A 26,140-nucleotide genomic window follows, 5' to 3' on the forward strand; every position below is an offset into this window, starting at 1 on the left:
CTCCTTTCCCTTCCTCCCCCACAACAAACACTCTGTGAGGTGAGTGGGGCTGAGAGACTTCAGAGAAGTGTGACTAGCCCAAGGTCACCCAGCAGCTGCATGTGGAGGAGCGGAGATGCGAACCCGGTTCCCCAGATTACGAGTCTACCGCTCTTAACCACTAGGGGAGAGGGGGGGCACCTTTCAACAATTTTTACTTAAGAATTATTTGTGAAGTAATACTGATTTAAAAACTAAAGTTCTAAGTACCATTAACTAAATTGATACTTGAGGTATCCTCTCAATTTTTGCCATAGTTTCTAGACAAAGGCAAAATACCAAATTTTACATTTTTAATGAAGCATGTACTTTGTTGAAATCTGCCCCTCCTGGGGGGCAGTTATCAACGGGAGGTGGGGTACATTTCAACAATAGAAAAAAATCTACTAATTTCATACATTTTACCAAAATAAACTTCATTCACAAAATAATATAGTTATTATTATATAACTGCAGTGATTCCTGGATTGCTGTAAGGTTCTCAGTTAGTTGCTCATGAGTAAGCAGCCAGAACCCCGCCTACCATCCTTTCTTTTCACCCCAGGACGTCTTTGGGGCGACGGTAACTGCGTTCCCCCTGTATCGCCCTCGGGAGTGCTGGGACTCTCTTGCATCCCCAGAGCCTCTACTCTCTTTCCCCTGTGAACTCTCCCCCTCCTCGCTGGACGTCTCACAGCTCCTTTCGCTACCAGAGGAGGAGTTGCTGGCAAGGTGGGACTGGGGCTCTCTGTAGCATCCAGAGAGCCCTTCCACCACCTTGCACTGCAGCAGGGACAATTCCCTGACATAATCTGAAAGAGCCAAAATAATGGGGCTAAACATTTTAATTATTAGGATCTTAATATTAAAATACATGTCTTAAACTGTATGGAAAGTAGCATCTTAAACTTTTCAAATCTCCTAAATTTATACTTTATTTTTTTTAATTCAAAAACAAATAATAAATTATCTTGAATATTTTAAGTGATTATTAAAATTTTAAGAGGAAAAAAGATTTTATTGATGCTTCTAATGATTTCTTTGTTTATAAATTCTATTTAAAGCAACAGTAGGCCTAACAAAACGAAGTTGAGTGTTTTAAATGTAACAACCCTGATTAGCCCTAATAGTAGTACTATACACTGTTACAGGCTTAGGCTTATTAATAAGGCAAACCGCAGGAGGAGGCAAGCTGAACGCGATGAAAAAAGAAAGTATCGTGGAAGGAGACTTTTGCTGCAGAGCTGGTTTGAGACCTCTAATTCAGGAAAGAAAGGATCTCTAATTCAGGAAAAGGATCTCCCCTCCCCATTCCCCCAAGCACGCGTTACCCCGGCTTTGCTCCAAACAAATCCACCCCCTCCCCCCAAAGTTGTCATTTTACAAGCACCTGAAATCAGGTTTTGTTTTCCTTTTTTTAAGAGAAAGCTCTTAAATCGCCAGGGGTTTTTTCTTTGTGGGGTGGGGGGTGGGGGGCAGTTGTGGGGAGGAGTTTGCAAAAGAGAAAAGTGGGAAAGTTGCCATTTGGGGATCAAGAAGGAACAGAAGCATGTAAAAGTAAAAAGACAGCAGCTTTGGGAGGAGAAACCTTCGAAATCTTTTTTTTAAAGGTTTGTGTGTTTTCTTTTAAAAAAAGGTTTGTGTGTGTTTCAAGAACCTCCATTCAGAGAGAAAAGGCAGAATGTTACCGAACAAAAGATCCTCTTCCCTGACTCCCTCGCCTCTCGCTGGCTTTTGCATAGCTGAGTGCCTGGAAGGCATTTCTCATGCTTCCCCCCCTCTTCTCTCCCCCACCCCCACTCCCCAGTAGACTCCCCCCCCCCAAAGTTGAAGACTCTTTGCAAACACCGATCGGATACTCTCCATGCACACGAAAACGCATGCGCGCACACACACACACCACCCGGTTCTCCACGAGGGCGCTCCATTCTCTGTTCGCCCACGAAAACTTTCCTCCTCCACCACCACCGCCGCCGCCCCCCTCTCCTGCCTGCGCTCTGCCTTTGAGAAAACAGACGGCAGTTTTGCAAAAGAAATAGAGGTTGGGGGGGGGTGAGGACATGTGCACCCCAGCAACTTCCCAGAGTTACTTTTCCTGGTCGGTTTCATTTTCTTCCTCGCAGCGTCAGCAGCGCCGGAAGAAGAAGAAATACAAAAGAAAGCTGCAGGGACGCCGGACGAGGGGCGGGGCCAGCGAGGAGGCATCACGGGCCGGCCAGCCACTAGCGTGGCGCCTCGCTAGCCCCCCCGCCCCGCCCCCTCCTCTCAGGGCCACCCCCCCCCCCCCAGCCCAGCAGCCTCGAAGAAGAAGAAATACAAAAGAATGGTGCAGGCGCGCCAGCCGAGCCGAGCGAGATCTTGGGCTCAGCTTTTGAGGTGTCGTCGATCGCGGGGGCGCGGCCCCGGTGTCACCCCCCCCCCCAGCAGGCAGCCACGGCCCGCGCCCAAAACCTCGCTCGCTCTGCCGGCAAGCCTGCGGCTTTCTTTTGTATTTTTTCCTTCTTTACAGGCTGACAGGCGGAGGCGAGGGGCGGGGGCGCGGCCCCAAGTGCCACCCCCTCCCTCCAGGGCGGTACCCGGGGCGGCCCGCCCCCCCGCCCCTCTTAGCCCCGCCCCTGTTCACACGCGCCCACCAACAAGGTCCCCTGGTAGGCTGCAGGTGCCACCCTCGTTTGCCACGAAGCAGATGCCCGGGACCCCCGCGGAAGCTGGGATATCCGGTCCCCATTCCCACCCCACAATGTAGGAGAAAGCGAAGGGCAGGATAGGCTAATATCGCTGAGGCACAGGCCAATGGGCGGGCAGCTCTGCATGGCTGAGACCATTGGCCTGTGCCTCAGCGATATTAGCCTATGGCTGCACCGGGAGGAGGGAGAATGCATGAGGGAGAGGGGGGGGGGAATGGTGCCGAGCCGGAAAAAAATGCTTCTGGAAAAATATTAGGGGGAAAATGCTTTGAACCGACGCTGATCATTCTTGCTTGGGGGGGGGCAGCTGCCTTCTAGGGGGGCCCCCCGGTACGCCCATGTGTGATTAATTTGTATTTATTTGTCTGTTAAATCCCCAACCTGGGCTGTTGCTCTTCCCCCACCCCCAGGCACAGAGGCGCAACCTTTGGAAGCCACGTGGGCTTCTTCGTGTTATCGGCGTTTTGCGTTTCGCACGCGCTGCTGCTGCTGCTTCTTCTTCTTAATGTCCAGCTGTACTTCCCAAACTCCATCCCGAGGAGCCCCCCCCCCCGCCCAATATTTTCATTGGATTGAAACCCGAATCTTGTTCACTGAGCGATCATCTCGAGTTTTCCCCCGCAGGGCCAAGACCAAGGGCGGCGAGAGCGTTTCTGAACGGAAGGGTTTGCAAAAGAGCAGCTTGTGCAAGCAGCGGACACGTTCTGGCAACTTAATTTTAACGGCTTGGCCACGGAGTCTTGCGCGCAGCTCAGATGACAAGGGCGGCTCGGTCATTTTGGCACATTATTATTCAGAACAGTCCCAAAAAGCTAAGAAAGATGTTCGGGGAATGGAGGACGAGATCTCACAGCGCAGCGCACCGTCCCCGATCGGGCTTCCAGCCATTAACGCACGTGGAGATCTCCCAAGCGGGACCGACATGTGTTGACCTTACCCCTTCAGACTTCGGGCGGCTGCCGTTCTTAAATGCTTTCTCATAAGGAAACAGATTCCTCCCAAAACGAAAGAAACGTGTTCGATGGCACTTAGAAGCCGTTAAAAAAGGAGTAATAATATTAAAAAATGGCGTTACGTTTTAACAAGCTAGGCAGAGCCGGTCTGGAGTCCGGTCAGTGCCCGGTCTGGGAGCCACAGGTATGGCAGGATACATTCCATGATGTGAGAAACGGCAGGCTAGAAAATGTATGAAGACTTGCACCTAATAATGAAAGCCAGCACCTCAGGGGAAATGGTTCAGCTTCGTCCTCTCCCCGATGAGCTAGACTTATTTTTTAACTTGCAGGGATGTTTTTATTCCAAAATGTGACACACACCCTCCCCGTCTGAGTGGTCCAACCCCCGCCCGCCCTTCGAGCCTCCAGCCCCGCGTGCTCCGTTTGGCTGCGCTCCTTCCGTTGCGGGACAGCGGCTGCCTCCGGCCGGGAAGGCAGCCGCCCGCCGCGGCAGAAGCGTCTCTGGCCCCACCCCGTCGCCTGTGGATTTCAAGGAGGAAGACAGAAAAGACGGAAGTTTCTTCGGTACAGATGAGGCGCCCTGAGCAGGGCTTTAGGTAGAGCCGCCGCCCCTGGCGGAGGAGACCCACCGGCTTTCTCATCGCCGGACCGTGACACCGCGGGGCGATCGCAGCCCGGCCGCTCAGAATGGCCACTCTGCCCAGCTCGGACAGGAGAGCCTTTGCTCTGAAAATCAACAGGTAAGGGCACCTGACGGCATTTCCCCAAGAGCTGCTGTTGAGAGGCCGCGCTGGCCGGGGAAGCTCCGGCCGAGACGCGTCAGGAGAGCAGATCTGCCGCTTGCACAGATCTGCCCACCGCCCGGCACTCCGCCGCAGATTCACGGTCCCCTGACGTTAAGGAGAGGCTAAGCAGAGCGCGCGCGCACACATGCTCCGAAGGAATTTACTTTTTTGCGGGGGGAGTTGAAATCAGTCTCCCTCATTCCAGACTTGTTTGCGCTTGGCATTGGGTTAGAAATCTAGATGCAGATTGTTGTTTTGTCGATTTTGAAGGAGAAGGCCTCACCTCCTGGGGAAAAAACCCTGATCGTATTATTATTTGCACAGAGAGGTGGTAATAACTTCATAGAAGGTTTTTATAGCTCTGAGAAATAGGAATTCTCAGTTGCAGCCAGACTCTAATCCACAAAACTGGCATACTTCCATTAAAAAAAATCCTGGTGAAAATGCTGGGATTATGCCAATTAAGTGCAATTAAGGCTGTAAGTAACTTGTGGCTTGTTGTCGCTTTAATGTTTCACCTTTTCCATACACCATTAATAACTGTGCAAGCAGAAATTCAACAGGCACCACTTTCCTAGGCATGTTGTTCAGTCGTTCAGTCATGTCCGACTCTTCGTGACCCCATGCACCAGAGCACGCCAGGCACCCCTATCCTTCACTGCCTCCTGCAGTTTGGCCAAACTCATGCTGGTCGCTTCGAGAACACTGTCCTAGGCATAGAAATACAGTAATGAGTACACTCACCTGCTGAATATATGGTTAACACAAACTTAAACTAACTCTTGACCTGTTAAGGCCCAGGAAATGGCATGGGGTAAAAAAAAGAAAAAAGTTCTTTGAAACTCTGCTCAGTTTAGGCCCCCCCCCCCCCAATTTTGGTATCTAATAATACAACCCTAATCCTATTAATCCCAGTAGAGCATACTTTCAGGCAAGACAATTTTTCCTACCAGAAAAAAGTATGGAATTAAATTTACTTTTGTGGATGCATACTTTGATCACTTTATTATATATCCTACTGTCCATTTGTCTAAACCACAGAGCCTAGGGCTTGCCGATCAGAAGGTCAGCAGTTCGAATCCCCGCAATGGGGTGAGCTCCCATTGTTTGGTCCCTTCTCCTGCTCACCTAGCAGTTCGAAAGCATGTTAAAGTGCAAGTAGATAAATAGGTAAAGCTCCGGGGGGGAGGTAAACGGCGTTTCCGTGCGCTGCTCTGGTTCGCCAGAAGCGGCTTAGTCATGCTGGCCACATGACCCGGACAAACACCGGCTCGCTCGGCATATAGAGCGAGATGAGCGCCGTAACCCCAGAGTCGTCCGCGACTGGACCTGACGGTCAGGGGTACCTTTACCTTTACTGTCCATTTCAATAATGTTGTTTGTGGATGAACTAATATAACATGTTATTAAATCCTTTATGTTGCTTTACATGACTAGTGAAATCATAGACGTGGAGAGTTTATTTCAGTTCTTTTATTTAAATCAACATAAATTTATGTCCTGATACAGGAAGGGAGAGCCTAGTTGGTCATTGGTATAGAATAAATGTGGGACGAGATGCACTTTTGTCTGCTCCAGTAATGCAATTCATATTTTCATGCTCTTTTGTCAAAGGTGTAGTGTAGTGTAGTGGTTAAGAGCGGTGGACTCGTAAGCTGGTGAACCGGGTTCACGTCTCCGCTCCTCCACATGCAGCTGCTGGGTGACCTTGCACTAGTCACACTTCTTTGAAGTCTCTCAGCCCCACTCACCTCAGAGTGTTTGTTGTGGGGGAGGAAGGGAAAGGAGATTGTAAGCCGCTTTGAGACTCCTTAGGGATATCAAATCCAAATTCTTTTTCTTCTTCTCCTCCTTCTCCAATAATCACTGCCATCAGACTGAAGAATTCCAGGTTGTACTACAAGGTTATCCTGCTTTTTGTACCAGAATCATGCACTTTCTGTGTTTATAGAGCAAATCTCCCTTTCCTGAGCAAGGTTCTAGAGTGGGTGGTTGCAGACCAGCTCCAGGCACTTTGGAGCAAACTGATTTTCTAGATCAATTTCAGTCAGGGTTTAGGCCTGGTTTTGGCACAGAAACATTGGTTTGGGTCACCCTGTATGATGCCCTCTGTCGGGAGAGAGACTGGGGAAATGTGTTCCTGTTACTTCTCTGTGACCTTTCAGTGGCTTTCGATACCCTCAACCATGGTATCCGAATTAGGGGTGGGTGACACTGCTTTGCGGTGGTTGCAGTCCTACTTGGATGGTCATTCTCAGAGAGTGTTGCTTGGAGAGTATTTTTCAGCCCCATGGAAGCTTCGATGTGGGGCTCGATTCTCTCGCCTGTCCTGTTTAACATCTACATGAAACTGCTAAGTGGGGTTATCTGGAGGTTTGGAATATGTTTGTCAGCAATATGTTGATGACACACAGCTCTACTTCTCCTTTACATCTTCAGGTGAGACAGTGGAAGTGCTGGGCCATTGTCTTGTCTTGATAATCGACTGGATGAGAGCCAACAAAGTGAAGCTCAATCCAGATAAGACGAAGGCACTGTTAGTGGGTGGTTCCCTAGACCGGATGGCTGGGAGGTTGCCTGCTCTTGATGGGGTTACACTTCCTCTGAAGGAGCAGGTTCGTAGCTTGGGGGTACTCCTAGATCCTTTGCTGTCACTTGAGGCTCAGGTGGCATCAGTGGTGCAGAGTGCCTTCCTTCAGCTTTGGCTGGAGCTCAGCTATGCCCCTATCTGAACAGGGATAGCCTAAATACTGCCGTCCATGCTCTGGTAACCTCAAGGTTAAATTACTGCAACACATTATACGCAGGGCTGCCTTTGAAGATGGTTCAGAAACTTCAGCTAGTGCAGAACTCAGCAGCTCACTGGGACAAGACGATTTGAGCATCTTACACCAATCCTGGTCCAACTGCACTGGCTGCCGATTAGTTTCTGGGCCCAATTCAAAGTGATGGTTTTGAGGTATAAAGCCTTAAACAGCTCAGGACCGCAATACTTCTTCTTTTTAATCAAAAATGTATTAATTTTTACAATTTTAAGCACATTTCATAACAGTTAAATTTTTCCATAGTCCCCCCTCCCACCGAAGGGAGAAATTATCCAAACCCCCCTCTCACAGGACCACATATTAATACATTTCAAATTTAACCAATTAACATATAGAAAATCATTGCTTAAGCCTGGCCCTTCTCCTAGGCCAGACATTCTTGCTTTTCTCAATTTCATTATCGATTGACTTCCTCAGATCCCCCCTGTTGATTTCATAGACAAACCTAATTAACAGTTTTTCAAATCAATTCTAATTTTACATCACAATAAATTATTTCTTTATCTTTTTAAACAAAATCATATATCAAACTTAATTCCTAATACTTTTTACTCAACCTTAGCCTCTAGATACTTCTGAACCTTTCTAAAACCCTTATCAAATTTTACCTATTCAAACTAATTTTATAAACCTAAATTTTTCTTTTTTCTACCCCCTTCCCTCCCTCAGGTCTCAAAATGTTTGGCTAATAATTCTTAACATTTCTCCATTACACCAGCATTCAAGTCCGTCCGTCTAAACCATATTGAGAGAAAGATATCAAAAACATGTCCTTTTTAACCCACTCCAACCCTCCCCAAAGCCTGGGCCCAAAAGTTAAAACATGCTGTCTTCTCTTTTTGTCTTGTCTCTTGCAAAATTGTCTTCCGTGTGGCATTCTCATTACAAAGTTTGAACCAAAGTGGTTGTACCTCTTTCCTTTTCTTCAGAAATGTAAAGCTTCCATTGTTTATTTCATTTCCATCATCTTCCTCTTTTTGAAACATTCCTTTTGGGTCAACATCAACCTCCACATTCTTTAGCAGGGAGTTTCTGGCTGGTTTTTCCTCTTCCTCCTCAATTAGTACTGGTATTGTCACATCCATACTTTCAATATTTAACTCCAATCCACAGCTCTGCAAAGTTAAATTCAGAAGTCTCACAGCCAGTTTCATCTGCTCCACGTTCTCTACCATCTGTTGCAAAAGTTCCAAAGTCTTTTCCTGAAAATCCACCAACCATTTTTCCTTAGTCATATTCAAGGTCAAAAAACAACTTTGTAGTCTAAACGATTCTATTTTGCTGCATCCGCAGCCATTTTTGCTTTGTTCTTGCCAAACCTTTCAAGACCTCTGGAAGGAAAGAGTAATGCTTTTTCAAAGACAGATTTCAGTCCAAATGAATCCAAAATCCACCCCCCCTGAACAGTTCAGAAGCCTTCTTTGTTTTTACACTTTAACAACAGCCTCGGATACAATGTTGCACTGTTCTTTCTGTTTCAACTGTCAGGGACCGACCTCCGTTTTTAAGTCCCTCCCCAAGCCTAATTGTTCTTTATCCTTTTTAGTAGATTAATACTTACAAAGTCCAAATACAATCCAAATTCTGGAGAAATTGAGCACTCCTTCTGCCAGCAGCTACTACATCTCGCTGCGGAGGTAGTGCTTGATCCACAGCACCTGCGACTTCTATCCCGCTCGCTCTCGGCAGCCCTTACTAGGGCTTACCGGAGAGTAGGGGAGGCGCGCTGGGTGCCCGCTGGATCCCACGTCTCCAGGACGTCCTTCCTGGAGTTTTTCCGGGGGGTCGCAGCGCAGTTGTGACTCCCCCTTCTCCCACAGCGATGGAGAAACCTCGCAGCCGAGGTTTCTCCCGACTGGCCAGAATGGCGCCCAACCGGAAGTCCAGGACCGCAATACTTCAAGGACCGCCTGTCTCCATACGAACCTACCTGGACCCTGAGATCATCCTCTGCGGCCTTTCTTCATGTGCCTCCTCCTTGAGATGTCCAGAGGGTGGCAACACGAGAATGGGCTTTCTCTGTAGTGGCTCCTTGTTTGTGGAAGGCTCTCACCAGGGCGCTTGCCAGGCACTTTCATTACACACCTTTAGGTGCCAGGCAAAAACATTCCTCTTTAACCAGGCATTTGGCTGATAAACATCTAGGTAAAGGTAAAGGTACCCCACCCTGACCATTAGATCCAGTCACGAACAACTCTGGGGTTGCAGTGCTCATCTCGCTCTATAGGCCGAGGGAGCTGGCATTTGTCCACAGACAGCTTCTGGGTCATGTGGCTAGCATGACTGAGCCGCTTCTGGCAAGCCAGAGCAGCGCACGGGAAACGCCGTTTACCTTTCCGCCGGAGCGGTACCTATTTATCTACTTGCACTTTGACGTGTTTTTGAACTGCTAGGTTGCGGGGATTCGAACTGCCGACCTTCTGATCAGCAAGCCCTAGGCTCTGGTTTAGACCACAATACCCCTTTAAAGTGTGTTTGTGGGAGGGGGAAGTTATTGGGGTTTTAAAATCATGTATTTTGTGCTTTTATATTGTATTTTTATGTTGTGAACTGCACTGAGATCTGCAGATGAAGGGCAGTATACAAATTTAATAAAAATAATAACTCATCTGGTTGAATGCCTATATTTAAGGATCTGGTGACTTCTGTTTCAGTGTATCTGAAGAAGTGTGCATGCACACAAAAGCTCATACCAAGAACAAACACAGTTGGTCTCTAAGGTGCTACTGGAAAGAATTTTCTATTTGGTTAGAGCTACCTTAAAATTAGGTTGTGGCTTCTACATGTTTGAAGGATTTGCTAGGTATATAGAAGCATATAAGTTTGTCGGTGAAAATAAAAACTTTTTCTTAAAATGGCAGACAAGGAGCTGTGAGCTTCCAGGACACCTACAATATGTTGAGGTGTTGTTGGGGGAAGAGGTGGGGTAAGGAAAAAGGGGGAGGTTGTCCTGCTCAGGCCTGTAAGCCGTATAGCAAACATCCTAAAGGTAGGGGGTTATGTTTGGCAGGGGATCTTTCAGAGAAGGGGAGGAGGAAATGGCACCTTTTGTGTTTCACAGTATCCAGATCCACACCCACCTGCCACCATTCACAATTACATAGTTATAAAATACTGAGATCTTGAGTTGGCAGCCAGTCCTGCCAACCTCCTAGTAGATTTTGTTTTGTATAGGATTTCTTGAGTCTACTGATACGTTCAGGGACACCCTGCTATTACGTGATACCATCACAGCTCACTTAACTGCTGGCTGCCTGATTTCATGACAAAACTGTACAATTTTGAACAGTAAGGGTTTTTTGAACAGCTTTGTGGTCACTGCCAGCCTTTCCTGTGTGCTGTCTTCCACAAGTGTGTGTCATAAGGGATACGACTTGTGCGCACCAGGGACCCTGGTGGATTGTTGTGACACAGCAACTTCCTATTTCTGAGTTTCCAGTTTTGAACAATATTTGTATGACTGGCAAAACATTGTACCAAATATCCATCCTGCTGTTATGGTGCTGGCATTAATAATCTACACAATTTTGAGATGTCTGCTACTTTTGTTATCTTGCCTCATGTCTTGCCTTGGTAATGGACTGGATGAGAGTCAATAAACTGAAGCTCAATCCAGATAAGACAGAGGCACTGTTAGTGGGTGGTTCCCTAGACCGGATGGCTGGGAGATTACACTCCCTTTGAAGGAGCAGGTTTGTAGCTTGGGGGTGATCTTGCATCCACTACTGTCACTTGAGGCTGAGGTGGCCTCAGTGGTGTGGAGTGCCTTCTGCCAGCTTTGGCTGGTGGCTCATCTGCCCCTATCTGGACAGGGGTAGCCTGACTTCTGTGGCCTGTGCTCTGGTAAGAACTCTGAATATGGCTCAGAAACTTCAGTTGGTGCAAAATTCAGTGGCCAGATTGCTCACCAGAGTAAGGCGATTTGAGCATTTAACACCAATCTTGGAACAACTGGACTGGCTGCTGATTAGATTCTGGGCCCAATTAAAAGTGCTGGTGTTGACCTATAAAGCCTTGCACAGCTCAAGACTTCAATGCCTTAAGGATCACCTTTCCCCTTATGAACCGACCTGGACCCTGCGCTTGTCATCTGATGCCCTTCTCTAGGTTCCCCTCCCAGAGAGTTTTGTTTTTTTTTTTTTTTTTTTTTAAGATTTTATTATTTTCTATTAAGACAAAAGGAAAACATAACATAAACACCAACATTAACAATACAGAAATACAATACATAAACACAATCATACAATTACAATAAAAAGAAACATATACAAACCTTTAAACTAACACTTATCCTCTTACTGTTCTTGTTACTATCTTCTTTGTTTTAGGGGACTTCCCCCATTCCCTCCACTGTCTTCAAAATCATATATATCTTCTAGGTAGCTTTGTATCTTATTCTATTCACATTTGCTCAGTTTTTAATATACTTTTCTTTACTTAATCATGTCTTAACTTAAACACCAAATCTTAACATATTTTCCAACAAATAAATCTTTCACACAAAAATATCTTGCTAACAATTTTATCTAGCATAAACCTGCTAAAGCCGCTATTCTATTTAATTCTGCTCAAATATTCAATTTTACTGATTTAACTAGGTAGTCTTTGAATTTCTTCCAATCCCGTGACACCTTCTCCTCCCTCTGGTCTCGGACTCTGGCGGTCAGTTCTGCGAGTTCCATATACTCCATCATCTTCATCTGCCATTCTTCCACCGTTGGTATCTCTTCGCCTTTCCATGTTCTTGCCAATAAAATTCTAGCTGCTGTTGTGGCATACATAAAAAACACTCTATCCTGACTGGGTATCTCTTCATTAGTTATGCTCAGAAGAAATGCCTCTGGTTTCTTACAAAAGGTAACCTTCATTACCTTCTTGAGTTCGTTATAAATCTTATCCCAGAAAGCATTTACCGCTGGGCACAACCACCACATATGAAAAAAGGTACCTTTCGCATGTTTACATTTCCAACATACATCTGACATTTTGGTATTCATCTTTGCTATCTTAACTGGTGTCAAATACCATCTGTAAACCATTTTCATTATATTTTCTCTTAAACTATGACAAGCAGTGAATTTAATACCTTTTTGCCACAATCTCTCCCAGTCATCCATCATAATATTATGTCCTACATCTTTCGCCCAATCTATCATTGCCGATTTAACCAGTTCATCTTTCGTATGCCACTCTAGCAAAAGATTATACATTTTGGAAAGGTTTTTAAAGTTCGATTCTATCAGTTCTGTTTCCAGTTTTGATTTTTCTACTTGAAAACCAACTTTTTTGTCCATTTTAAATGTTTCATACACCTGATGATAATGCAGCCAGTCGGGGACCTGGCTTTTCACTTGATCGTAGCTTTTTAGCTTAAAAGAGTCCCCTTCCTGCTGCAATATGTCCATATATCTTAACCAATTTGCAGACATGTTCGGTCTCTTATAGGCCTTGGCCTCCACTGGAGAAATCCATCTAGGGGTCTTTCTCTCTAACAAGTCTTTATATCTAATCCAGACCTGATACAAGGATTTTCTAACTATATGAGACTTAAAAGTTCTGTGGATCTTAACCTTGTCATACCAAAGGTATGCATGCCAGCCAAACATATTATCGTGTCCTTCCAAGTCCAATACATCAACGTTCTCTAGTTTAAACCAATCCTTTAGCCAGCAAAAGGCCGCTGCTTCAAAGTAAAGTCTTAAGTCCGGCAGGGCAAAGCCTCCTCTCTCTTTAGAGTCTGTTAGAATCTTAAACTTAATTCTTGGCTTTTTGCCCTGCCATATAAACTTTGATAGGTCCTTTTGCCATTTCTTAAAGCAATCCAGTTTGTCCAAAATTGGTATGGCTTGGAATAAAAACAGCATCCTTGGTAGGACATTCATTTTTATCACGGCAATTCTTCCCATTAACGACAATTTCAATCTTGTCCATATCTCCATGTCTTTCTTTATTTCCATCCACAGTTTTTCATAATTGTCCTTGTACAGGTTCAAATTCTTAGTTGTGAGATTGATACCTAGATATTTTACTGTTTTAACAAAATTGAGGCCAGTGCCTTCCTGTATTCTTTGAATTTGTTCTGCACTCAAATTTTTTCCTAAGACTTTGGTTTTCTGCTTGTTTAATTTGAAACCAGCTACAAGTCCAAATTGTTCAGTTAATTCCAAGGCTCTGGGGACACTGCTTTCCGGTTCCTGCAGGGATAACATCAGATCGTCTGCGAAGGCACGTAGTTTGTATTCTTTCTCTCCCACACGAATTCCTTTTATCTGTTTGTCCTTTCGTATCATATTTAGGAGGACTTCCAGGACCGTAATAAAAAGTAAAGGGGAGATAGGGCACCCTTGTCTTGTTCCCTTTTCAACTTCAAACTCCTCCGATATCACACTGTTTACTATTACTTTAGCTCTTTGTTCTGTGTAGATGGCCTTAATGCCATTCAAGAATTTTTCTCCAACTCCCATCCTTTCCAAATTCTTTTTCATAAATGTCCAAGAAACTTTATCAAATGCTTTCTCTGCGTCAACAAACAGTAGTGCCGCATCTGTGTTTATGTTTCTCTCCAGTTTTTCTAAAATGTCCACAATAATTCTTGTATTATTACTAATTTGTCTTCCTGGCAAGAAACCTGCTTGGTCTCTATGTATATAATCTTTCAACACTCTTTTCAGCCTTGTAGCCAATACATTTGCAAAAATTTTATAATCCACATTCAAAAGGGATATTGGACGGTAATTTTTCATTTGAGTCTTATCAGTATCTGGTTTTGGAATCAGTGTGATAAAGGCTTCTTTCCACGTCTCTGGTGCCCTATCTCCTTCTAATATTTTGTTGCAAACTTCTCTTAGCGGCTGCGATAGCCAGTCTTTCAATGTCTTATAGTATTTTGCTGTTAATCCATCCGGTCCTGGAGCCTTCCCTAGTTGCATGTTGTTTATTGCGTCTTCTATCTCCTGTGTCGATATTGGGTGGTTGAGAGTAACTAGTTTTTCCTCTGGGACTTTTTGCAATCCATTCTTTTCCAGAAATCGGTCTATTTCTGCTTCATCTATCTTCTCCTCCTTGTACAGTTGCTTGTAGAACCTTTGAAAACACCATCTGATTTCCTCCGGTTTCTCCACGTTTTTTCCATTTACTACCAGAGTATTGATGACATTTACCTTTTGTCTTTTCTTCAATTGCCAAGCTAGTAGTTTTCCACACTTATTGGCCGATTCAAATGTTCTTTGTTTCATCATTCTCACTTTCCATTCAATGTCCTGATTCATTATATTGGCATATTGGGATTGCAGGTATTTGATTTCTTTTTGGATTTTAACACATCTGGGGTGTCCTCTTAATTCTTTTTCCTTTTCTTTGATTGATTTCAACAATCTCTCCATTTCTGCATTTTGTTGTCTCTTCTTTTTTGCTTTTTCACTAATGAGAAATCCCCTCATTACAGCTTTACTTGCATCCCAGGCAATTCTTTTCTCCACTTCGGAGCTCCAATTTATCTGAAAATATTCTTTCATCTTTTTCGCCGCTCTTTCTACTAGCTTGGTGTCTCTCATCAAAGCGTCATCCATTCTCCATCTAAAAGAATCCTTGGAAATCATTTTTAGATTTAACTGTACCGGATTGTGATCTGAAAGAGTTTTAGGACCAATTTCTGCCTTTTGTATTTTTGGAGCCAATTCATTCGAAATCCAAATATAATCTATCCTCGACCATGACTTCTGAGATTCGCTGAAATAAGTTGCCTCTGTGTCTGTGGGGTTTTTTAACCTCCAAGAATCCACCAAATTCAAATTATCCACCATTTCGAAAAAGGTCTTTGGGAGTTTCCCATCATTCGTTAATTTAGTTCTTTGAGATCTGTCCATTAATGTGGAAACTGCACCATTAAAGTCTCCAAGGCAAATTAATTTGTAATCCAAATAGTCCAACAGCAGATCATGTATTTTCTTATAAAAAATTGACTTTCCATCATTTGGTGCATAAAGTCCCAGAATCAAAAGTTTTTCACCTTGTATATTAATTTCAATTGCGATGTATCTCCCTTCTTCATCTTTAAATAGCTGTCTTGGGCTGTATTTCTCCTTTGCATATATCACTACTCCTCTCTTCTTGACCTTGTCCGATGATAAGAACTCTTGGCCTAATTTTTTATTCTGTAATAATCTTCTATGACGTCGGGCTATGTGGGTTTCCTGTAAACATATTATATCCAGATTCTTCTTTTCTATACTATAAAACACTCTGCGTCTCTTTGGTCTCTGATTCAATCCCCGGACATTCCATGTCATTAACTTGAGCGCCATTTTCCTTTCTTTAGTCTTCTCCTCCAGTTGCTTCTCCTTTCTTGTCTTTCTCTGATTCCTGGCTTGGACTTGGTAGACTTGGTAGTCCCGGCGGTGGTGGAAATACCTCTGGGAACCTGTAAAGTTGTGCTGGGTCGAGTGGAGTGCCTTTAAATTGTTCCAGATGCTTGTCCAGAAACTTTTGCTTCTCCGCCAAGGATCTTATTCTTATCTTTTTTCCTTCGAACGTAAATGCCAGGCCTTCTGGGAATTCCCAACTGAAGGGGATTTTTCTTTTTCTAAGCTCAGTTGCCAGGTCGTTGTAAGGAATTCTTTTGTCCAGGAAAAATCTGGGGATATCCTTATAAAAAATTACTTTATTCTGCTCTACCACCAGGTTGTTTCTATAATGCAAGTCCAGAAAAAAGTCCCTATCGTGTCGGTCGTGACACACAATCAAACAGTCACTAACTGTTTTGTTACTTTTCTTTCCTCTGGAACCTCTTGGGCCAAATCTGAAGGCCTTCACTATGCGCGCTGAGACGTTAACTTCTTCTACCTCCCAAAATCCTGAGAATAAATTCACAATATAGGCTTTTAGGTCTTCCCCTTCCAGTTCTGGAAGACCCCTCAAGCGGATGTTGCCCTCTCTCTGGTGTAGTTGCAGAAAAGCGAGAGACTCTTCAACAGTTCTCTGTCGTGTTCCAATATTCTCTATCTGCTCCAAATCTAAATTGTCCAATTTTTCTTCCACCTTTTTTATTTTTTCCTTGACCACTTTAATTTCCTCTGAGTCCTTTTTCAGGGTGGTCACCTCCTGCCCAATCCTATTAATTTCTTCTCTATTTTTCTTTACGTTCTCCTCAATTTGCCCAATTGATTTTTCCAGGGTCTGCGTAGAATTTTTAATATCAGCTTTTATGTCAACTTGCAATTTTTCTATTGCTGAATTCACTGCTGTATTTCCTGATGAAACTTGATCTTGTGTCTGCTTCAACCCTTCAGTAACGCTTTTCAGTCCTGCAGCAATTTCTGCCACACTAGCAACCAATTTCTCCATTTGTTCCTGCAGAGTTAGGGAAACAGAGCCTCTTTTTTGTGCAGAGCTAGCACCAGTTGTTTTTGATCTAGTGTCCATGTCCTGTGAGCTCTGCAATTGTAATCTCAAGGTCACTCCAGTTGCTGTGGTAACAATCTCAGACATTCACAGCAGAAGGCCAACAGTCCCAAAAGTAAACACCAGGTGGCCAGCAGCTCAGTTCTGAGAACAAAGAGACTGCTGAGCCTGGAGCCCACACCAGTCCCAAAAATCCACCTTTTAGGCAAAGAGTTAAAGTTTTTCAAAATATAAATTCCTTAAAGCCAAGAAGGGTTTATTTTCATATAGCCCAAGTCAGTAACAGTTTCTAACTTGCAGTGTTACCACCAAGGTCCATAAAGTAACTTGTATCTGGTTACAAAGAAGTCAAAATGTCTCCACTGGTAAACAGTCACTGAGACACCAACAAAGAAAAAATGGCAGCAATGTATCACAGCCCGCTACTGACCCGGAATCCTAATCCAGAGGGTGAGGGGCATCTTCTTTTGCCATATCAACTGTTTTTAAGTCTTTAAACATCCTTTAAACAACTTTTAATCCACTTTTAAAAAGTTTGGCAGAGTTCGCAAAACTTTCCCGTTAGTCGCGGCTTTGATCTTTTAGCGCTACCAAGCTCGCGCAAACAGTTCAAAGGGAACAGGCTTCCTTTTGCAATTCCCTCTGCAAGCGATGCTCTTTAAACTTGTAAAATAATCCAATTCTTTAACTTACAGAGTTTCTTTGGAGATTTCTGTGTAGGAAGTGCCGGGTGCTCAGGTCTGGCGGGATCGCTGCTTTGATCCTCCGCAGGCAGTCGCTTCTTCAGTCCCGTGCTGGGGCTCCGCTCGCCCGATTCTCCCCCTTACGAGGGTAAATCAGGAGCGGAGACAGCACGTCTGGGACCCACGAAGCCGTCGGTCCACGGGACGCTCTTCCCGTGGCTTTAAGGGACCCGTGGCGCAGGCACGGAGATCCCTATCGCCTAGCGGAGGACGGAGCCGTCGGACTCCCGTCCGCCATTGACTCGGCACCTAACCGGAAGTCCCTCCCAGAGAGTTTTGGAGGGTGGCAACAAGAGAACAGGCCTTTTCTATGGTGGCTCCCCAATTGTGGAATGCTCTCCCCAGAGAGGCTTGCCTGGCACCATCATTACATGTCTTTTGGCACCAGACAAAAACATTCCTCTGAATAACTACCAAAGAGACTGCCTGCTTCAAATCTGTTGCTTCCTCTTTGCAGTCAGTAGATTCACACACACACACGGTTTTAAATATTTATGTAAGATACAGAATGAATGGAACATAGTACTTCTGAATAAATAAAGATTGCTCAGAGTGTAGTTCCACCTAGCCTTTGGGTTGGTTTCAGTTTAACCCTGATGTTTCGTTCTTTTGGTGTGATTGGTGGGCTACTTAAAAATGAGGCTGCAGTTTAGATTTAATTTTAAATTGTATTTTAATCTGTATTTTAATGAATTGTTTTATGTTTTTGTTGTGATTTTATTGGTGTTAGCCGCCCTGAGCCCGGTTTGGCGGGGAAGGGCGGGGTATAAATAAAAAAATTATTATTATTTATTATTATTATTAAATCCATACTTGATGTAGTATTGTAATCGTTTTCTTTCCACCATGGTCTTAGGAATAAACTCCCACCAGCCCAAGCCACCTTGGCCATGGTTCAAGCATTCTAGGGGTGGCCCACAAATTCCCCACCCCTGATCTAAGGGATTGTTTTGCTTTGTAGTCACTAGAGGCTAGACATAGAAATATTGATAATTCACGCTCTGCTAAACATTTCTGCTAAACATTTTTATGGGATTCTTAAATTGGTGGTTTGATTTGACTTCTTTCCCTTTTCTTCACTTGCTATATAGGCATAGAAGCTCCACTTGATTTATCTTGCTGTGAGTTCATTATGCCTCGTTTAGAGGCCATGAGCATATTTTTATACAAATACTGTACATGCAGGTCTCACTATCCAAACACAATGTGTTCTCAGGAAATCATTTGTTAGGCAAGCATTTACATAACGAGTCTGCAATTTCCATGGATTTCTATGGGAAAATTTCTAATGCGTACCTAACCACAGAATGTTGACCCCAAAAGGATGATAAAACCATGGAAAATTATCTGAAACCTTGCAAAAGCTAAACAAGGAAGGAAAAAATGCTCTATTATTTGTTGAACCTCCCCCCTTCTCCCCCGGGTTTCTGACAAAGTGGCTGCTGAGGACCAGCAAAACACAAAGAAGTAAGGCTTGTTTAAGGTGCTTATTTATTTATAGTACTACATGCTACATGTTTGGAAATCTGAATTTGTTGTCTGTATTTGGGTGCTAACTCCTCATGTTTGGATAAGTGAATTTTTGTATGACAAATGTTTGGATAGCAGGACTTGTATGTATCCTTATGTGTCAAAATACTTAAAGTAAAATAGGACCTAATTTGGGAATGCTTGGTATCTTCTTCCTTCTTATGTCAAAGGCATTCCTCGGCAGAAATAAGACGACACTTTGTGCAGCAGGCAAACCATGGACCGTTGTCTCAGCGAAGTATCAGCAACCCTGGTTTCTCTTCTCTTCAGCTAGTAAGTATGGAGCTCGTGGTGCATTTCTGTGCTTTTTAAGTGGCGTTAGTTCCAGTTAACACAAGGAACGGAGCTTTGAGTGTGTGGGATGGGCTATAGGATGGAATTTGGAGTGGAGAAACTAAGTAGGGAAGAGGTTATGCACATTTTACCTCCTCCCTGAAAAAACTCAACAACTTTGACCTGAACCCCGAAAAGGGGGTAGATAGCTCACTGCCATTTTTTAACTCTGTGAGTAGATCGCAGTCTCTTGGGAGTTGGCCACACCTGCTATAAAACAATGCTGTTAATATGTTTGCATGTAACATACATTATTACATAAATAGGACAGCCCATTCTTCAGAGATGTTGTTTGACCAGAGGCGTAGCAAAGGGGGGCGATCCGCCCTGGGTTCGGGGGGGGGGTGACACTTTGGCCAGCCCCCTGCCCTGCCCCGCCGGATGCAGCCTTTTCCCCCTTCCAGCAGCTATTTTTCTTTTTCTTTTTTAAATAATATTTATTGAACAGTTTTTAAACAAAACATATAACAACAACATCAACAATTAAGACACACTACATAAAAAAGAAAAAAGACAAAAAACTACAAAAATCTCATTATCTTTAACAAACTGTATTTTTCTCACATCTTAATCGGACTTCCTCCTGTCTCCTCCTTCTGCGTCCCTTGCAAATATCTTTGAGTAACTTCCCATTTAAACTAATACTATGTTTTTCTAATAACAACATTTCTTTTATCATCTCTTATCTCTTACTCAATGCTATATCAATATATCAATATCTACCTCTATCTCGTAACTTATTCCTAAATCCAAATCATTTAACTCATCTTTAATTCTACAACCTATCCTTTCTTCAAAAGAAAAAATCTAACTTTAAATCTTGCAATGTTCTTTTAAATACAATTTAAATTTTCCCCATTCTTTTTCCACCGCGTCGTCTCTCTGGTCACGGATTCTCCTGGTCATTTCTGCAAGCTCCATATAATCCATCATTTTCATCTGCCATTCTTCGATAGTAGGTAATTCTTCTGTCTTCCAGTTCTTAGCTATTAAAACTCTAGCTGCTGTTGTGGCATATAAAACCAAGTTTCTATCACATTTTGGAATGTCCTTTCTTCCCAGAAGCGCTTCTTCCCAATCTTCCCAGAAGCACTTCCTTGTGTCGAATTCCTCCGAATATTTATCCAGAAACTTTTGTTTCTCTTCAACTGATCTTATCCTTAAACTTAAAAGATAGGCCTTGTGGGAACTCCCAGCGGATAAAGATTCCTTTTTTCTTCAGAACTGTAGTCACGTCAGTATATTTTCTCCTTAAGTCGAGGAGAAGCTGTGGAATGTCTTTAAAAAGTATTATCTGTTGGTTCCCAATCACCAAATTCTTTGCGTAATGTAATTCCAAGATTTTATCTCTGTTTTGCCTACTTCGGAAAACAATCATGCAATCATTCACTGTTTTCCTTTTCTTGCTCTTTCCTCCAAATCTGTATGCCTTCACCACTGTATTATTCAGCTCCTCCTCGTCCAGGTCCCAAAATTCTGCAAATTGTTCAATTAGGAAAGTCTTTAGATCTTCTTTCTCCAGTTCTGGTAGCGATCTGATCCTCAAGTTAGTCTCTTTCTCCTTAAGTTCGAGCATAGCAATCTGAATCTGAAGGTTTTCCTGCTGTCTGTCAACTTCCTTCAACTTGACATTCTGTAAGGTGTTTACTTGTACTTGCACTTCTGTTAGTTGTTCCTTTGTTTGTTTAATTTCAGTTTTCATCAAACTGACTTCCTTTCCAAGTCTGTCAAGAGTCTCAGTGTTCTCTCTAACCTCCTGAGAGTTTTGCTTCAATGTCTCTGTATTTGCGTTAACGCTTGCTGTCAACACTGCAAGCTGAGCTAATATTTGTTCCCCAAATGATTTTACTGAGCCTTTCCTTTGGTCTCTTTTTGATCTCACAGCTTGTGCTGGTGTTGTTTTGTCATCCTCCATATCTCAGTCTCTCAAGGTCACACAGCTGCAGATGTTTTTAGGCTCTGAGATTTCCAATAGCTTCACCCTCTATTCAAAACATCCAAAACAATGTTATTTGTAGCCACTAGGGGGACCCTTACCATCAACTTTGTAATCCACCAGTAACTGGTTGAAGAAGCAGTGCTTCTTTTCGTCTAGGCAAAGTCAAAAAAGTTGCAATAAGTCTTTGTACAAATCCGTTACTTGTATTGCTTCTTAGCACTTCATGAATACTGTGTACAACATGAGCTGCAACTAAATTATGCTAAGACTAAAGTTATGGTTTGCTCTGCTCGACCAAAATTGCTCTCGTGGTCGATGAATGGTGTTACACTGGAACAGGTTAACAGCTTTAAATATTTGGGCGAAGTGATCCGATCAAATAGGTCCTTTGTAGCTCATAAAGAGTATATATTTGCTAATGCCTCTAAAGCAGCCATGATGATCAGATCTTTATATGCTAAGAACCAGGCCCAATCTGTGAAAGTTGCCTTGAGGCTCTTTCAAATGAAAGTTCTCCCTCTTATGTTGGCGGGCATATCTTTGGGAACACGCAGGGACTTTCTTAGATTGGAAGCTGTCCAAACTCGATTTCTCAGAGCTATTCTCAGGATTCCCCCGTCTGTAGCGGGTGCAGTCATGAGATTAGAAGTGGGTTGGCAAGCCTTTCGATATGTGGCCCTAAAGACCAAGCTTTGGTTATGGCTTAAACTTTGTTTTAACCCGGTAGGCATGGCACCCCTGATACTAAGGGATGATTTCCAATCTATGTGGGAAAAAGAAATTTTAAACGAAGTGCAGACTTGCGGACTGTCACAGCTCTTTCTGGAGTCCATGACATTCTCTCATGCCAAAGCTGTGATCTCTCAAAGACTGAGGGACATTGCAAGACAAGAGGACATTGCTTGTGTGAAACCAGGGATGTTTTTGGGGGAGCAGATCTTCCGGAATTCACCAGCCCCTTACCTGGTGGAAATCCAATATGTAGAATATCGCAGACTCCTCACAGCAGCAAGATTAAACGTCCTGGAAACAGAGGTCCTGTTGGGAAGATATAAGGGAGTCCCATATGCTCTGAGGGTCTGTCCCTGTGCCTCGGGAAAGGTTGAATCAACCGAACACATTCTCCTGACCTGCCCATTTTATGTTGCTCTTAGACAGAAACTGGTAGCTCCACTCTTAGGCCACCTTAGCCTGGTAGATGGAGAATGTCAGGTTTCGTTTTTGCTGAATAATTTTACTGGCACCACAACTTTTGAGGTGGCCAAATTTCTTTTTTTGGCCCTTAAACAGCGTAAGGTCAAAATCGATGGTATCGATATGGGTTTTTATGTATAATTTACTTTTACTGTATGTTTTAGTGTAAACCCCTCTGAGTTGTCTCAGGTTTTTAAAATTTGTATGGATGATTGTGTTCTGACTGACGGTCGAATAAATTGTTATTGAAAACCTTCCAAAGTCCTATAAGGGCTTCCACAGGCTTCAAAGTAGCAGTAGATTCAAGTTGGAAACAATGTATCAAGCAGTTCCCTCAGTCCGTTACGTCACAATGGCTGCCTGCAGACTGACCCGGATTCCGCATTCCAGAGGGCGCGCGGGGCTTCCTCTTTCAATTAAGACTTTAAAACAGCTTATAAATCCAACTTTCTTGCCCCCCCACAAGGTTTTACCCTTCAGGGGGCTTGCACAGTCCAAATTTTGAACTTTTAAAACTCCAAACAGTTCTCGGCTGTACTTTTCAGTCCCGTTACAATAGTCCTGCCGCAATCGGGGGAGACGGACTTCCTTTTTGCATCTCCCTCCGTGCCAAATCTTTAATTTTTTTTAAAGTCAATTGATCCATACTTACAGAGTCCAAATCTTGCCAAATCAACTTCAAGGGAGTAGCTGATTTTCAGGTGTTTGGGAAATGCTGCAGAAAGTGCTACACCATCTGACATCAACCACCTGATGTCATTCTGACACCAGATTATTGATTGACTGGGGGATGGTTCTGCGAATGAGTGAACATGGGCCCGGGGCATGGGGATGGAGATAAAGATCTTGCAAAACATAACTTATAATTATTTCTCAAAGTGGTTTACAACAATCTAGAATATGTGGATCATAATACGGAGAGTGATCATCTCCCACTGACTTTAGTGTTCGAAGGCCCCTCTCTTAATAAACCCATGGCCAAGCAATATTATACCCCTATCGTTAACTTGGGTATACCCGCACCCAGAAGGATCAAATGGACCTCTAAATTCAATGCAAAGTTTACCCACCTCCTTCATGCAGGGGACATGAAGACTACCCACTCTGCCATTGTGTCAAATAATTCTTTGGACAAGCCCTTGGACCTGTTTAAGAAAATATCAGATAGGCTGAAAACCCATCTCACAACAGAGATATCAAACATCACCACAAAGAGGGTACAGGACCCAGCGAGCTGGTTTGACATGGAGTGTAGGCTAACAAGGAAACATCTGAGACTTGTCTATCGCAAATATAGGCATACCGGAGAACCCTCTTTATTTACTGCATACATTGTTCTAAGACGGAACTATAAACTATTAAAGGAAAAAAAGCTGAAAGCTGAGAGAAATGCCTGGCAGAGCTTGGTTAAGGCCTCAAAGGAGAAAGACATATCTTGCTTTTGGCGTACCATCTCGGGTCTTCTGGACCAGGAGCGCAGTGGATTCATCTGCATGGTTGAACCCCAAGAGTGGAAACGTCATTTTCAATCCTTGTTCCATGACGAGGAAGCCCAGCACAGTACGATAAGCCTGAGCTTAGAGAATTTACCACAATGGCCCCCAGTTTCTGTAGAAGAGGTCGCAGATTTAATAGCACAACTCAAAAACAATAAACCCCTGGCATAGATTACATTCCGCCAGAACTTCTGAAGAATAACATTGGCTGGTGGGCTCCCCTATTGGCGGCGATATTCTCACATATCGACTTAACAGGCTCATATCCAGATTGCTGGGCCGAGGCAATAATTATTCCAATCTATAAGAAGGGTCCTACGTCCAACCGGATGAACTATAGACCCATCAGCCTGCTTCCCATACCCAGCAAATTATATGCCAAACATCTCGAGATCAAACTTACTAGTTGGATGGAGTCTGAGGCTATCCTGGCGGAGGAACAAGCGGGATTCAGACAACGCAGATCGACTATAGACCATTGTTTTATCTTAGCACATCTAATAGATAAATATGCTAAGAAAACGCGCGCGGGGGGGTGTTATATGCAGCCTTCATCGATCTGAAGGCCGCGTTCGACTCAATCTCACGAGTCAAACTTTGGGCAAAACTAAATAAAACTAACATGGATAAAAGGCTATTATTTCTAATTAGTGGCCTATATGAAGACTCCAAGCTGTACGTTAGAACTGCTCCGAATGGACAACTCACAGGCCCAATCCCAGTTTCTAGAGGGGTTAGACAAGGATGCATTTTGGCCCCAGCCTTATTTAACCTATACATTAACGATGTGATTAAATGCCTAGCAGCCCCGGAATATCATGCCCCCAATTTAGCCGCAAAACCAATTACAATGCTACTATACGCAGATGATGCGGTTCTACTATCACGAACAAAAATAGGCCTTAAAAGTTTGATAAGAGATTTTTCAGCATACTGCAGGAGAGAGCAGTTGGTGGTGAACCACCAGAAAACCAAGGTTGTGGTTTTCGCGAGAAAACACAAAATACACAGCTGGAGAATGGACAATCAACCAATTGAACAAGTCAAAGCCTTTAAATACCTGGGCATCGTTTTCCAGTCTACGGGGCCGTGGGTTGCACATCATAAATATGCCAGAGAGAAAGCAACCCAAAGCGCCAAGACATTGTCCCGCTTTTTTTATACCAAGGGTAGCAAGTACATTCCAGCAGCCATAGAAGTTTTCAAGGCAAAACCTCTAGCGCAGCTAACATATGGGGCCCAAATCTGGACGGGGACCCAATGCAATCTTCTTGAAACGGTTCAATCTAACTTTTTAAGACAAATCTTTGCCGTTCCATCTTGTGTACCAACTGCAGCAATACGCCTTGAAGCTGGTCTCCCATCTGTGGAAACACAGATCTGGAAAAGAACTCTTAATTATTGGCTCCGCTTAAACCAAAATCCAACAGGACTCTTGCCCCAGGTGATACGGGATGCCCACGAAAGCGCATGGTTCAAAATGGTGAGACTCAAACTTCTCTCATGCGGTCTACATGCTCAGCATTTGTTAATGTTGGGCCCCTCTAAAGCAAAAAGCTTAATTGATCAGCGCCTGATGGATTTCGAGCAACAAAACAACTTGGCCAAAACAAAGAAATTTTGTGCATGGTTTGCCCACCTGCCCCCCTCGCACTTCGATGCCCCGGCATCTTATCTGCATAATTTAAATATCCCAAAGTATAGACGTGCTTTTACGTTGGCAAGATTGGACGTACTACCCTCTGCCGTGCTCGAAGGCCGATATCAGAAACTCCCCAGGGAGAATCGACTCTGCCCGTGTGGAGATGGAAACTTGGAGACAGCGTCACATGTTCTTCTGACCTGCCCCTGTACAAAGACCTGAGGAGCGAGATTATTACTCCCCTCCTACTTTCCATCCCAGGTCGCTCATCAGTGGCTGCAATGTTTTATTTGTTAGCCTACCAGAACATCCAGACAACAGAGAAGGTCGCCAGATTCATTGAGAGGGCAATGAGACTAAGGGCCACAATTTGAAAGACAACTCGAACGAGGCCACCATTTGAACGGCCTTTTAGCCTGGGGGTTTCATATGATTTATCAGTATATTTATATATTTGTGTACTTGACTGGTCTTTCTCCAGTATTTTTATCTTGTTTTATCTGTATTTTTAGTCGCAATGGCCTGTTGGCTACATGAATAAAGTTTGATTTGAATCTAGAATAAAACATGACTGAACAAAATAAAATATAAAG

The 26,140-nt window shown here is 43.7% G+C and overlaps 1 protein-coding gene across 1 annotated transcript in view; it reads left to right on the plus strand.

Moving 5' to 3' along the window:
- Positions 1 to 4,304: 4,304 nt before the first annotated feature.
- Positions 4,305 to 26,140, plus strand: part of DOCK8 (dedicator of cytokinesis 8) — a 172,266-nt gene continuing 150,430 nt past the window's right edge. The window contains exons 1-2 of the mRNA XM_033163798.1: positions 4,305 to 4,401; positions 19,114 to 19,216. Of these exons, the coding sequence (XP_033019689.1) occupies positions 4,349 to 4,401; positions 19,114 to 19,216 (156 nt within the window). The 5' untranslated portion in view covers positions 4,305 to 4,348. The remainder of the gene's footprint in view (positions 4,402 to 19,113; positions 19,217 to 26,140) is intronic.

This window comes from Lacerta agilis, chromosome 11 (genome assembly GCF_009819535.1).
Source record: "Lacerta agilis isolate rLacAgi1 chromosome 11, rLacAgi1.pri, whole genome shotgun sequence".
NCBI classification, from domain to species: domain Eukaryota; kingdom Metazoa; phylum Chordata; class Lepidosauria; order Squamata; family Lacertidae; genus Lacerta; species Lacerta agilis.